This window comes from Gobio gobio (genome assembly GCF_949357685.1).
Source record: "Gobio gobio genome assembly, chromosome: 11".
Lineage (NCBI taxonomy): Eukaryota > Metazoa > Chordata > Actinopteri > Cypriniformes > Gobionidae > Gobio > Gobio gobio.
The window spans coordinates 51,657,405-51,673,636 of NC_137104.1; the positions used below are offsets into that span (position 1 = coordinate 51,657,405).

The 16,232-nt window shown below is 38.9% G+C and overlaps 1 protein-coding gene across 2 annotated transcripts in view; it reads right to left on the reverse strand.

The window, feature by feature from the left end:
* The window catches only part of LOC307134105 (histone deacetylase 9-B), a 54,064-nt gene that overhangs the window by 26,666 nt on the left and 11,166 nt on the right, over nt 1-16,232 (reverse strand). Inside the window, exons 2-5 of one of the 2 annotated variants that reach the window (XM_079829598.1) lie at nt 15,829-16,040; nt 11,400-11,568; nt 10,200-10,314; nt 9,953-10,074 (exon numbers count right to left, since the gene is read on the reverse strand). In XM_079829598.1, the coding sequence (XP_079685724.1) occupies nt 9,953-10,074; nt 10,200-10,314; nt 11,400-11,568; nt 15,829-16,040 (618 nt within the window). Of the gene's footprint in view, nt 1-9,952; nt 10,075-10,193; nt 10,315-11,399; nt 11,569-15,828; nt 16,041-16,232 lie in introns of both variants that reach the window. The other variant, XM_079829597.1, reaches the window with a different exon arrangement.

A 16,232-nucleotide genomic window follows, 5' to 3' on the forward strand; every position in this document is an offset into this window, starting at 1 on the left:
GCGAGTTTATTGTGTTTGTAGCTGAGAGTTCTGAATAAACACGAGTCCCAGTCACGCCGAGTCCGTCTTCATCATTATTACCAACTTTGTAACACATGCAAAGTACCATTACAGCTGTCGAGATGAACGAGTTACGAGTAAGTGTTGATAATAGCATTATTTTTAGATGTTCCTATCATATGGAAAGTGTCAGTGACGCGCATTGAGTACACAGCGCAAACAAAGACACAACAGCAGTAATCGAATGTAATCCAGTTTATTGTGGGGATAGCTGCCTAGCCCGGATATGCTCACGCTTACCCCCCTTCTGCTTAATCTCGCGCTGCGTTTGGTGCCTCCGCTGTGGGCCAGATGCAGTACTGGTGGTCGGGGATGTTGGAGGCCGACTGATCAGTGCAGCCCGAGCCTCAGCGTGTGTGAGGTTTATCTCTAAAGATGTAACAACTGTATGCACATTGTAGAACCGATAGACGCGACGAGGACGCACAAAAACACTGACTCACAAGATAGAAAACACGAAAACACCGTTCTGTCGGGAGAGAGAGAAGCCGCAGCGTGTGCACGAATAATAAATAATTTGCTACACATCAGAAATCAGTGATCACAGATCAGAAGGAACTGAAAAAAGACTTCTGTTTTCATTTGTAAATCCACACAGTGAGAAACTGCCAGCGTTCACTCGTTCACAAGTAACGTTAATGATCTCGAGTGTTTGCATGGGCGTGCCAGATTCTCTGGGCGGAGGAAAGGGAGGAAACCGTTCCTGCTTGGACGTCAAACCAGGAGACTTCAGGATTGGCTCGTCTGGCCTGTCATTATCTCAAAGGCAGAGAAAGACAGCCAGAACTCGGGTTTACACCGATCAACATTTCTATCCACTTGGGGACAATATTCAGGCTAGGGGAACTCATATTAATGTTGAAAAACCTCATAAAATGAAAATTTCATGCCATGGGACCTTTAAGGAGTTTGTAGCACATTCCTGGGTGGTTACTAGAATATTCTGCATGGTTGCTACACAGTTGCTATGTATTCTGAGTGGTTTACAGCATGTTGCTATGAGGTTACTATGGTGTCCTAGATGGTTGCCAGGGTGTTGCTATGGGTTTGGTTACCAGGGTGTTGCTATGTGTTTGGTAAGGTGTTCTTAAGGAGTTTGTAGCACATTCCTGGGTGGTTGCTAGAATATTCTGTGTGGTGGCTACACAGTTGATATGTATTCTGAGTGGCATGTTGTATGAGGTTACTATGATGTTCTAGATGGTTGCCAGGGTGTTGCTATGTGGTTACTATGGAGTTCTTGAGTAGCTTTTAGCACATTCCTGGGTGATTGTTAAAATATTCTGTGTGGTTACTATGCTGTTGCTAGGTATTCCGAGTGGTTTACAGTAGAGCTGGGTAAAAATATCGATTCATCAATGCATTGCAATTATTTGTTTCTCAATTCAATATCGATTCATCAAATCCTATGAATCGATTCAGCCCACCGGCCAGTGGCGGCGCTGTGGGTAACACTCTAGTGAGAGCGTTCAGCGCGGTTCAGCGTTGTACAAGACGCGCTTTACAAAAACAGCAAGATGGCAGACAGCAGCTGCGCTCCGTTCAAGCCTGCACCGCCAACGTTAAAAGCCGACGTAAATAAGTAAATAAGCCAAAGGTTCTCTGATCAGCTGTTCAGTGTTATTTATTGTGTTGACAAAATAGCACTTTGTAATGTTATCATATCTATGGTTGTACTTTCTTTTATGAGTATGCACATTTTGTGCTTCTGTTTACATTTCTTTTATTACTTGAATGTATAGGAAGAAAGAAATATACTGTCTACTACTTACAGCTACATGCACTTTAGAGGTGTTAATAAAGCACCTGTTTGTTACAGTTGTGGTTTGTATTCAACACATGTACAATATTGTACGGTTTATTCTGCTAAATAAACCATGACAGGAAACATGCTGGGGTCAATTTGTACTTAAACATTGGTAATACTGCACACATTATTTAAAAATATACTTAGGTACTTCATTACTTGTGTATTTACTTATTATTGAATCGATATCGAAGCTAATAAATCAATATCGAATCGAAATCGAATCGAATCGAAGCCTCAAGAATCGAAATCGAATCGAATTGTATATATACAATTCCCAGCCCTAGTTTACAGCATGTTGCTATGAGGTTACTGTGGTGTTCTAGATGGTTGCCAGGGTGTTGCTATGGGTTTGGTTGCCAGGGTGTTGCTATGGGTTTGGTAAGGTGTTCTTATGGATGGTTGCTAGAATGTTCTGTGTGGTTGCTATGTGGTTCCTAGGTATTCTGAATGGCATGTTGTATGAGGTTACTATGATGTTCTAGATGGTTGCCAGGGTGTTGCTATGTGGTTACTATGGAGTACTATGGGGTGATTGTTAAAATGTTCTGTGTGGTTTCTACGCTGTTTTTAAGGTGTTCTAAGTGGTTTACAGAATGTTGCTATAAGGTTACTATGGTGTTCTAGATGGTTGCCAGGGTGTTGCTCTGTGGTTTGCTAAAGTGTTCTTTAGTAGATTTTAGCACATTCCTGGGGGGTTGCTAGAATGTTCTGTGTGATTGCTATGTAGTTCCTAGTTTATTTTGAAATATATTTAATGTGTGTGTGTGTGTGTGTGTGTGTGTGTGTGTGTGTGTGTGTGTGTGTGTGTGTGTGTGTGTGTGTGTGTGTGTGTGTGTGTGTGTGTGTGTGTGTGTGTGTGTGTGTGTGTGTGTGTGTGTTTTTGTTGTTGCTGAAAATGGTGCGTTTGATCACTTAGTAAAGTAGTAAACGCTGCAGCATGACACACACACACACTAAACATTTATACTTGCCATTAAGAGTTTATCCAAATCACTAGTTGTAAGTAATAGTGGTGCTTGCACTAGCAGTTTTCCTATGTCTCTCCCGCTGTTCTCTTTCCTTACACAAACAGATCTGTCGCCTGCACATCATGGCCACTCAGCATCCCGCCCCCCCTTCACACCTGTCAATCATTCTGCCATGAAGGGTCCTGACCAGGGCAAAGAACAAACGCTACCTTCATGATCACCCCCCGCCTGGCCGAATCTGAGCGGGAATCTACCGGGAACGAGGCCTCCAAACGTCATTTAAAACAGGAGAGTCTACACACAGGATGTTTGATATTTCAATTCATACATAAAAACATGAATTGTTTTTCATGTTTAGCTAGCCGTGCTAAAACATCTTGAATGTTGGATGCGAAACTGCTCGTTTTGGGAGTGATTACAAATCATTCCGCTCGGGCACAGGGAGGTGTTTTGTGTTTTAATTGGCCGCTCCTGCTCTATCTTTGTTCGTTCTGATGTACGGTCTGAAACCGGAGCCACAGGAAGTGGCCCTGCAGACTGTCTTGTCAGCGTAGACAAATTATTCCATTGACAAAAAAGCAGGCTGTTTTTCTTTACTTTTTTTTCAGCTTTCGCATCGCTGTTTTTGTATCCCCCTAATGTACCGGACGGGCCTCTTTTTTAAAAGCTGTTACCTGAGTTATTGAGAGGGGATGAAAAGACGCCCTGCGGTTTCACGCTGATCTCCGATGCGGCCTGAGGCGGCGCAGACCCCTACACTCAGGAAAAATCTCCCTGGAGGTTTGCGGTATTCCGGCCCGTTGAGCCTCAGGACCCCCTTCCCAGTTTTTAGGCCGTGCTGGAAATTCCGTGAAAACAGTGCCTGGATGAAAACCAGGTCTATATTTACATTTCCTTTGAAAAGGGTTTGAGTCTTATCATCGAGTCAGACGTATCACCTTCCTCTGCAAACTCATCTCGAAATCAGCCTTGCAACGAGACGCCGAAATATGCTGAAAATATCTGAGGTTGAAGATCATGTTGACTCAAATACGAGTTCCCGGAAAAGTGAGCATGTTGTACTTTTTTTTTTGTGGTGTTTGCAAAGTCGAGCATCACTTTTACTATTGCTGCACTGAAAAACATAATTTTTTACTGCTTGTTAAAATGAGCTAAAGCAACACAATTGCTATACATTTTGTCCTAACTTAATTTGATTGTGTTCAATCCACTTAAATATAAGTCGAATTGAAGCTTACTTAATCCGTTTGTGTTGAGATTTCATGAATGATTTGTGTTGCATTAACTGAAACTGGGCGAGGCTTTTTAGTTCCCAGCATGCTTTGCATATGGCTAAATCAAGAGAGAGTAAATGGTGTTATTTTATGTATTTTTGACTTGATTGTGATTAATAGTGTTTAATATTCAAATATGTTGGAATTATTAAAACAATTTAAATGACAGTGGGTTACCATTGTGGAGAAGAGCGGAGCTTTTGCTTAGGCTGTGGACTAATACTAATGTCACAATGTCTTTTCTGAATGCTTAGCATTTAAGATGCAAATATGTGCTATTGCCATGGGCGTCACTAGGCCCATTTTAAGGGGGCTTCAGCCCCCCCTAAACTTCTGCCCAGCCCCCTAAAAAATGTGTGATTAACCTTTATTACTGAAACTGGCGGGAGGCTTCGTCCCGTCTTTTAATCAGCGTGTTCTTCAATCCGCAGCGGCGTCGAGCAGAACGCATGTCAGAAGCAGAGGTGTGTGTTGATCTGAGCCTCATTGGTCTGTCACCACTAGTCAATGCCAAAATATTAGAGAAAACCAATCAAATCAGAGTAGGCGGGCTTTATGTACGCACAGATGCTGCTGAGGCTGAGCGCGAATTTTAGCAGCAGAGCTGCAGGACTCGACGTCAAGTGCGAGATATGTAGCTAAACTAAACATTTCATATTTGGCTGCTGCTTCTTTAAGTCAAAAATGTTAAACAAATGACAAAAATATTCAGGCAAATGAATAAACTTGTGTCTAATTTCGCCATTTTGAATTGAAATAGGCCTATGTAATGTCATTTATAATATAATTAACAAACAAGAAATATTAACAAAGCCATTTTCTTCAGATTAGGCATAGGATGTGTAGTAATGAATGTGTGCATATTATTAATAATTCCATTTGTAGCATTCAGTAAATAAAAAAGCTCAGCTTTTTTCAGCCTGTATAGGGCTTAAGATTAGTACTGAATGTGTGCATATTGTGAATTAATTGAATACATTTAGTTACCTAGCTTTCCTGGTAGCCTTCAGTAAATTAACATGTCTATGAAAATGATTCATAAAGCATATAAATATCAGTTAAACATATGTTTACTGTCTTCACTGACGAAAATGGAAAAACTTTATCAGTCGTATCTGCCCACTGACATGGTTTTCAAGCTATTGTTATCAAATTTTTTGGTGTTCAGAACATCTTAAAATGCACATTTGTAGATCATGGAAATCCCCCGAACCCCCCTAACTACCTCACATTTGGGATCTCAGTGATTATAAACCTGCCTAAATTGTATGATTAAGGGATGAACAATATGGGCATGCAGAATAAGGCATTAATATTTGCTTTATAAGTTATAATAAACAGCCAATATCCTAATATGTATACTAATAAGCTACTAGTTAATAGAGAGAATTGGACCCTAAACTAAAGCTTACCATTTATTTTTCATACCCTCACTGGGGGCTGAGCCCCAAAATGAAAATCCTAGAAAGGCCCCTGGCTATTGCTAGCTAAAAGTTTGTCATCTAGCTAGTGCAGTATTATAATTCAGCTGTGTAACATTCAAATATATGAAATTGAAGTGGATGAAAGAATATCTGAAATTGAATGCCTGAATCATGTCAGGGAGCCATATCAAATTCACTTTGAGATACTTAATTGGGTCACTTAAAATGTATTTATTCCATGGTGTTGAAGTTACATGAACAAATGATGTTTGTTTAACTTAATTGATTCATGTGGGACCGATGTACACAATTAAATCATGTAACACCCAACACACCTTTTTTTAGTGTGTGTACCATTTAAAAGACTTTTGAAATATGTGCTTCTAATGCAAGGATGCATTAAATTGATCAAAAGTGACAGTAGAGACATTTATAATGTAAAAGCTGTCAAAGAATCCTGAAAAATGTATCAGTAGCATCATATCAGGATCATGTGACACCGAAGACTGGAGTAATGATGCTGAAAATTCAGCTTTGATCACAGGAATAAATTACATTTTACTATATATTCACATAGAAAACAGTTATTTTGAACTGTAATAATATTTCACAATATTGCTGTGTTTACTGTATTTTTGATCAAATAATGCAACCTTGTTTTTGAAAGAAAACCACATAAATGACTTGTTTTCAATATTTGGCTGAATCAAACAAATCCGTTTTTTTACTGTATTTTTAATCAAATAAATGCAGCATGATTTATGCTCACCCCAAACTTTTGAACATTACGTCACTAAGCGCTCAGACTTTATAACCCAGCGGACAATAAAACAGGCAAAACAATCCCAAAAGCATTGGGTGAAAGGTCAAATGCTCACAACGACCATCCTGAACGCTCATCTGAGGTGATTCGCAACCGTACGACCCAAAGCCACCTACTTCCTGCTTACGCCCTCAGGACGAGTTAACCTCTGCGCTCTGATTAGGGGCCAGAGAGCCGTCCTGGGGAACCCTCTGCCCGGCCCGGGCCTAGTCTCTACAACCCCTCCGCTGGGTAATTGTTTGCAAACCTCCGCACCGGCCGCCCCGAGGCACACAGCGGGCACAAGCATGGTCATTCTCACCACGCTGACCCTAAAGCTAAACAGGGTCACTCACCGGCCCCATTTAGCTCTGCCCACAGGCCACCGGGCTCAGTGACATGCTCAGTTGACCCTTGACCCCAGTGATTAAATATCGGCCAGATTCATCTGCAAACATTTAGGCAGTGTCACCTCCGCCGAGCCCCAGTGACACTCGTGTAATGCTGCTCGATTCTGCACGAGCTCGGAGCAAAACACACATCAGATCATATCACCACTGAGGTCACTGAGCTCTGTTACAAAAACTAGTGAGTGCCCTACATAGACAGCATCAGAATTATGCAGCGTTTTGGTCAAAATCATCCATTTGGTCAAACAAATATTGATTAGAAACATAATTGAATACTGAAAATGATTAATAAAAAGACTTTATTATAATAAAAAATGACTTCCGACCCAATATTCCCAGCTATCAAATAATGTTTGAATGGTCATTCAAAATGTTTTAAAAATGTTTTTAACATTCCATTTCGAACATTATCAGAATGTTACATTTGAATGTTCTCTGAACATTCTAAAACAAGTAGTAACGTTTAAAAAATTAATGATGATGAATAATTAGGGGTGTAACGGTACATGTATTCGTACCGAACCGTTTCCACGGTACAGGGCTTTCGGTTCGGTGCACGCGAACGCTTCCGAATGCAATCTTTAACGGTTAACGGTCGGCTTGTTTTAGGAGCGGAACACACTTCAATCCGAGTTCACACACAAACATGTTTAGTATTTACAGGGCTCGACATTAAGCCTTTTCACACGCTTGTCCTTCAGACAAGTAAATCGATCATTCACTTGTCCAAGTAAAAAATTAGCTTGTCCGAATTTTTTTGTTGTTGTTGTAAATAGAATTTATTCTGAAGCAATATTCTTATTCAGAAGTGTTCAATCAGTATTTTTATTCAATATTTGTATCTTTTTATATAGGGCCTTTTCCACTAATCTTATTAAATATAGGCTATGCTTCATATGTTTTCATATTCTTAAATTTGATCGATCAATAAATAAAATTAGAATAAGACAGTACAGGGCTGTTATCAATCAAATTAAATTACGTAACCTGAAAATTACAACTGCATTAAATAATGTTATGAGATTGTTTTAAATATTTTTGAATATACAAATAAGAAATGTTGGAAAGATGAAACTAAACCGCCAGTAGGTGGCGTCAGGTCTTAATGAGTGAGTCATTGAGTCGATTTGTTCAAACGGCTGATTCATTCTAGATCGTTTATGAATAGGTCATTGAATCTTTGATTCATCCGAATCATTCAAAACACTGAATCATTCATTAACACACAGTTGCTGTGAGACGCGTTATGGTTCTGCCGATCTTTGTTTGGAACTATTTTCGCTGCTCAAAATCAGTCAATATTGCATCTAAAATATAAGTGACTTGATGTTAATTAATTGTTTATGGAACTGGCGTATAAAATCAGTCACAATCATGATGTATTCAGGAAAACAGCACTCTTGCGTGATGTTGTATAACTGTATCATATGTTATAAATACAAAAACTCCACATTTCGATTTTTTACTGCAGTATGTTACCTGAGTTTCTTTGTATTAACATACTGCAGTATTATTCGATTTCTCCTCGAGAGGCTGCGCGAGCGTCAGCAGCTCAACATTGTTACCGTCAGTTCATTACGTTAAATATTATTATCCACTATCGATTGCCACTTACACTAAATGAATGCAGAATCATTCTTGCATTTTGGTGATTCCCTAGTTATTTTTGTAATTGTGCCTTGTGCCTAATGTCGAGCCCTGATTTAGTCCATTTTATCATGTGATGTGACTGTATAGGCACGTCAGTACAACTTCAAGCGGCAGCGCGGCGCGCGAGTGAACGCGATCATCTCTTCCTAAAGAATAAACATAAATTAATAAGGTATGTTGAGGATACATTAAAACTTACTGAAATGTATCATATGTCGTGTAATCGCTCAATCAGTGTTTCAACCGCGGAAAGACAATAAAACAGCTTGCAAACAATGTCATTAGCATCACATTTACCTCAGAAGTCATTCAGTGTCCACAGCTGTGAGTTCAATATAGAGAAATCAACTCTTTCACTGAATATATAACCTATATTAGCCGTTATATTCATTATATTAGCCGTTATATTCATTATATTCTACTTAACCTGTTAATGCTATCTTTTTTATTTCATGTATGTTTAAATAAACCTAAAATGACAGCCACTGTGTATAAATGATTATATTTCAACAACAAATTGGAAAAAAAATTATAATAATTAGATTAAGAAATTATTGCAAAAACTGCCTTACGTGAAGCTTATGAGTGTTGATTATTATATCTAAAAATAAATAGCAACTGAATTTAGGCTAATAGTTTGGGCTCTGTCCTTTAATATTACAGTAATGCGTAAGTAAGGGCTCCTATATAGTTAACAGCATTATCTTTAACAAACGTTTAGTTATTATTGAATTAATTTAAGGACAGACACAATTTTTTCAGTAAATACTGTTGAATAAAAATAAATAAAAAGCAATTTTGTAAAACTGCTGTACCGAACTCGTACCGAACCGTCAGTTTTGTGTACCGTTACACCCCTATGAATGATGCACAAATGTTTTCGTGCTAACATTTTGACAACATTATCACAGATTAAATCACTTTGAACGAACGCTCTGTTAACGTTACTGGAAGAACTGTGAGAGAACCTTGCAAAAAATTTAACTTGTTTTCCATTATAATTATCTAAAAATTCTTAAATCAAGATGCATTTACTTGAGAAGGAAAATGTCAAAATTATGCTTATGCTTAAAATAAGAAAAATATATCAGTCAATGGGGTAAGAAAAATTTGAGATAGTTTGTCTTGTTTTATTTAGCATAAACTCTTAATATTTTGATCTATTCTTCATAAAATAACACTGAAGTAATTTTGCTTCTCAAGTATCTTGATTTAGGAATGTTTAGATATTTGTACTGGTAAACAAGACAAAAAATGTGTTGTGCGTTATATATTTTTGGGTGCTTTTTAGCGAATTGCACTGTTAAACTGCAAGAAAGCTTTCTAGGCTTTCATTCGATCTTGACTAATCAAATTGAGCCATTAGCGATAATATGCAAATCACATTAACTTACAGTATAAGACTTCTGTACACCACCACACACACTTCCCATCAGCCCACTGCCTTTCTCAAAGACCCGAACCTGACGGCTTCCAAACATGTCTCAGATTAAACTGATTTCGTAAGGATCATAGGACAGGATTCTTCAGCGTGACCTCTGAACTCTGACCTACCAGTCTTCCTGAGAGGGAAGTCCTCTCTGTAGTCCAGGCCAGAGGTCAGAGGGTATTTGAAGGTGGGCGGAGTCTCTCCTAGAGGAGGGGAGCTCTGTTCTGCAGGACCCGGGTGGGCGGAGCTGTGATGACATCATGACAGCGCGTTACACTTTTGATATTTTGGATTCCACTCACATTCTGATCTATCTCATTAAACATTCACAGAAGTCTGAGGTGTAGCGTGAGGAGAGTGATGTACCTGTACCACAGTTTGGAGCGGCTGAGGGGGTAACCTGCGCCGGACACAGACGGGTCTTTAGCCGATTTACTCATCAGAAAGTCGTGCAGTTTCTGCCGAACTTCAGTACTTGCCATCGCACCTGCGGAAAACATGTTATTGTTACTTTATGTAACATTATTGTAACATTATGTTATTATTAAAGCATCAGCTAACAGCCACATTTTTAAGTTCAATCAACTTGGATGTTTAAGTCATTTCAACATAAATTACATTAAACTGACTTTAATTAGTTAAATCTTGTATAACTTTGCTTAAAGCAATGTAAAACATATGTTGTCATAACTTCTTGCGCACATCATTTTTTACACGTTCATGTGATTATTGATATATAATCATTTAATATGTATTTCATACTTAATATATATCATGGATATATGGAACTGAAATGAAATTCTCTTTTATATATGTACATAATATTCATTTAATAATTAAATAATAAAATGTATATTTTATTTTTCATTGTATTTTATATATTTTTATTTTCCGTATTTATTTTCAATTGAATTGTTCATATTTATTTAAAACTTATATTTATTCTTGTAATCAAGTAATTTTAAATATCTCATTTGCTGTATGCTTTCTATAATTTTATATTTTAATATTTAAATATACTTGTTAATTATAATGATAATTTACATATAATATTTAAATAATTGCATTATATTATTATATGAAATATGACTAAATATTATATAATTATAATATTATTACAATTAAATATTTATTTAACATATTTTACTATTAAGTCTAAAAGTTTTCCTTGCAATCTAGTCATTTTAAAGATTTTGTGTTCTATGTGCTATCTCTATTCTAAGTATGCTTGACAAATCAAATGTGATATTGTTAAAAGTTGTATTCAGGTGTCTGTACAAGTTCATATAAACCATAATATGTTATATAATGAATTTAATGCATTTTTATTATTTGATTTTCACACTGTGCTCAAGTTCCATGTGCAACTCAGAAAGGAGAGACATGTGCAGAAACAGCGCCACCTAGTGGTGAATCGAGCCATGTTCAGGATTAAGTCATTGCTGAAATGTTGCCAGTGTCTATCCTAAAGATAAAACTACAGGGCCAATTTGGGGAATTCCAAACTGAAAGGTGAAAAGCGAGTGTCGCCGAGGCCTAACATCAGGGACTGGTTGTGCCAGCATTGCTCACTCTCTTTGGCTCGCTCCTTCCGTCTGTGGTGCTGCTGTTTCTGTGTTTCCCTCCTGTGAAGCTCCTTCTCGTCCTCTCGCGCCTCCTCTCGCTCCTCCTCGCCCACCAGCCGACGCTCCTCAGCGAACACTTCCTGCTGCTGCCGTAGAGTTAACAGGGCCTGCTGGAGCTGATAGACGGAGGAAACTCAGATCAAACCTCCATCCTAACCAGACACACATGCAGAGTTCAAAACACAGCTGGCCTCAGATTGATGTATTGGTGATATACAGTGTCCCCAAGAAGTATGTGGACATTTAATGCACACTTAATGTATTACATATCTGACTGGTCTACTATCCGCATCTTAAATATACTTCAACAATGCATATACACTGATGAGCCAAAACATTATGACCACCTGGCTAATATACCGATCAGGCATTATGTTTGGCGCTTTCGGCGATGGATAGGGGTCAGCATGGGCACCCTGACTGGTCTGCGGCTATGCCGCCCCATACACAACAGACTGTGTATTCTGACACCTTTCTATCAGAACCAGCATTAACTTCTTGAGCAGTTTGAGCTCCAGTAGCTCGTTTGTTTGATCGGACCACACGGGCCAGCCTTCGCTCCTCACGTGCATCAATGAGCCTCGGCCGCCCATGACCCTGTCGCCGGTTCACCAGTTCCTTCCTTGGAGCACTTTTGATAGAGACTGACCACTGCAGACCGGGAACACCCCACAAGAGCTGCAGTTTTGGAGATGCTCTGACCCAGTCGTCTAGCCATCACAATCTGGCCCTTGTCAAACTCGCTCAAATCCTTACGCTTGCCTGAAAAAATCCTTATTTTTCCTGCTTCTAACACAACAAAATGTTCACTTGCTGCCAAATATATCCCACCCACTAACAGGAGAGATCCTCAGTGTTATTCACTTCACCTCATAATGTTATGCCTGATCGGTGTGTGCTGTTGGTACAGTGTTGACCCACCGAGGCATAAGCTCTACAAGAGCCCTTAAGATGTCCTGTGGTCTCTGGCACAAAGCCCTCGGATGCGCCGTTTGTGGTTGGTCCCTCCTCAGATCCCTGTTGGTAAATTCTCACCGCTGTTGACCGGGATCAACACACATGCCATGCCGTTTCAGAGATACTCTGACCCAGTCGCCTTGCCAAAGTGGCTCAGATCTTTACTCCTGCATCCAAAACGCTGATTATGAGAACTGATCGTTTGCTTTCCAGACCCTAATATGTGGCCATAGATATTCGCTTCACCTGTGACTGGTCATAATGTTTTGGCACTTATACTTAGATTGCACTTCTGGTTAGATGCTTGTATATTCCATTGGCTTTGTACTATACTAATACTAGCACAAAAACTAAAGTTGAATCTAATCTAAATCTAATTTATCAGAAGACACTTTTCAAATTAAAAGTCACTGAAAATGAAAGCATTTAAGTGCACATGACCATTACTTTGATACTCATGTACTCACTCATTCACTCTCTCTGCAATGCTTCACACACACTGAGGTAATGAGATGAGCCGAGCAGCTCTGACTAAATCGATTGGTTTCCTGTTGGTCAGCCAAGTGACCTTAAAGCACACTGACCTGCTTCAGAAAGGAAGATCAGCTTCATCCCATCTACAAATATCTGACACAAACAGCGTCCTGATTTGACTAATGAATGGGTCAACGGCATCATTTCTGCGGGTGGAGTTTGCTCCATGTAAACAGAGCTTTGGACAGTTACGTCACATTGTCGTCATTGCATTTAAACTTCCTGGTGTCCTCACACAGATAGCAAGTATAGTAACCAGGTTTACTTTTTTAGAACAGTTAAACTTGTACACAATAGGAAAATGATTGTCTTCCGCAGTAAAATTTGTCTTGTTTTGAATTTTTAATTTTTCAGACCCAACTGACAGATATTTGTTCTTGTTTTAGAAAACAGAAAACAGAAAACAAATATCTGAAAATGTATGAAATGCATGTTTCTATATTTATATTGGAAAACAAGTCATAAAGATACCAAGTAGGAGTGGCGGTTGGTGATTTTTCTATCACATTAGATAAACAATTTATGATTGTACTTTGTAAACAGTTTGATAAATGGACAGTTTGCATGTTTATTGGCAGTTTTTTTCATCTGGGGTCACAGTTGGGGTTGCAGTTTCCAGAAACTTTCCAGAATTTTTGGAGAATTTCCAGGATTTTTGGCAAATTATCGGAAACTTTTGGAGAGTTTCTGGAAATTTACCAGAAATGTTCAGCCCCTTTGCAACCTGCCCAATCAACAAAATTATGTGTAACACTTTATTTGAACGCAGTTACATGTTACTACATAGTAATAACAGTGAATTGTGCATGATTACAAGCAGCAACCCTAAACCAAACCCTAACCGTAACTCTATAGTAAGTAGTACATGTAGTTAATTAAAGGCACAATATGTAAGATCTTTGGATTTAAGTATCCACTAGAACAATGTTATATATTTTATTGACTTGTGTACTTATCTGTACAAATATCTGTACAAATATTGTGTACTTATCTGTACAAATATTTCCAAGAATGTATAAACCAAAGAGAAATAAGCAATTTTAACCAGGACTCAGACCGCGTCCGTGCGTCGCCTATCAATGACCCTCGATTTCCGGTTTTATTTTGTAGAAACCATGGAAACACCAAAGACGCTTTAATATATAATGTATTTTATTAGACAGGTGAGCAACTGTTGGGATACATTCATGGACATAAAACGAATCATTGTTATACAGCTCAACACAGTTAGTCTTATTGTTTAAATCTGGTTTTCTTGAATTACCGCTTGTACCATTTTACCACGCCTAATATCCATCTACCTCACTGCACTGTGCGTCTCATAGTAGCTGCCGAGCGAACACAGAGTAGCATTAACACATAACTTTCAACACACTCAGATGTATGTAATATGATAAAAGAGCGCTGCGTTACCACACATACACATGAGCGGAAGAAGAGGAAGCAGCGACTGTGGCAGACTTGCGAAATCCAGGCGTCATCAAGCCACGCCTTTGTTTTGAATAAGCGACGTCTAGCGGCGAAAAATTACATATTGTGGCTTTAAAATTACTCAGTAGATATTTGAGTAAGTACAATGTAACTACACAGACTGTCCTCCAAAAAACCCTGACTCTATAGGTCGTTTTTCAACCACCTTATTACGACTTTTATTTACGTTTTAAATTCATGCGCCCTCTAGCTGGCGTAAAAATAATGACAGTGTCGTGAAATGACGTATGACTGTCGTTACCAATCAAAATGCGTGTTCATTGAAATGCAATGGATGGACTTTTTATCAGCATTTGTCATATTTCCATTTAGCAAAAATAATTTTTTATTAACAACTAAAAAAACTACCCAGTGATTTATAGTGCATATATACTTTATGAGCACATTTGTTCCCTGGGATCGAACCCACGACTGCATGATCACATGATTACATGATGTTGTATTTAGCAATGCTCTATCAATTGAGCTACGCAAACCCCGAAATATAATGCAAATAAAAGGAAAGTGTCCTGATGTCGATAGGGGCGCAACTTTAGTAAAAACTCCTGTGGGTCGTATTTCAGGGAAGTGACAAACGACCTATATAGGGGTATCGGTTGGAGGACATGTTGTAACTACATCACCTTAAAATAAAGTGAAACCAAATTATGTTCAAAGAACGTTTTGTGAACGTTCCCATTAAGTTACAAAAATGTTATTTCTGAATTTTCTCTGAATGTTTAAAAAAAATGTTTGTTTGGTTATGCGAATGTTAAAGATGTCCTTAATCAAAGTCTTGATTGTGTTTTTGGGCTGTACTCGAATAGTTTTTCATGCTTGAATGTTCAATAAACACATTATTGTCCCCCATATCCTCCATTGTTGCGGCTCCTCTCTTCCCAGTCTGTCAGTAACGCTCTGTTTAGTTCCTGTCTCTATGAAGCCCCGCCTTCTGAAAAGCACAATGTGCTCTGATTGGTCGGCTGGAGCAGTGTGTTGTGACTGGTCAACCGTTTCAACACTCTAACAAGTTTCAACACACTACTAACTAACTCTACTAGGCCCCGCCCCTTTATTCTGTGTATGAATGATTTAAATGAGGAATATTGTGACATTCCCCGAGGAAAAACTCAAGACTACAATGGAGGCGTTTCAGGGAGTTCAGAAACACTGACACTGATATAAAGAAGAACTCTGCAGAGCTTTTTCATTCTCAAACAGCAAAACATTACACACTAAAGAAAGCTGAACATGGAAAAAAGCATAACATTGGGAACATTGCATTTGATCATTTTGCAAACAGTGTTCAATGAACATTCTCAAACGAGTAATAACATTTCTCAGAAACGTTCCTTGAACAATATACACATAACCCTGCGACCGTTCTGGGAAGGTTCCCTGTTTGGTGGCTGTACCTTGATGTGCTCCTCGAGCTGGGCCTGATGTTGTCTCAGCAGGTTCTGGTGCTGTTTCTGGAACTCAGAGATGAGCAGCTGCTTCTGGATCTGCTGCTGTCTCTGGATCAGAAGCAGCTCGCGCTGTAACTGCTTCTCCCAATCGTCAGAGTCACGGTCCCAGTCCAGCATACTGACCTCAGATGTGCCCGACACGGACAACCTCTCTGAATCTGGGAGAGAGAGAGACAGCGCAAATACACTTAGTGTTTCAAACTAGGTTTAATGCTAAAAAGTGCTACTTCGAGGACAAATACATGCAGTTTAAAGACCTCAGTTTTACCGCTCACACACTTTGCAAACTGAGACTCATATGTGTTTGTGTCAGACGTGAAGGATTGCAGTGTTAGCTGCATGAAAAACGA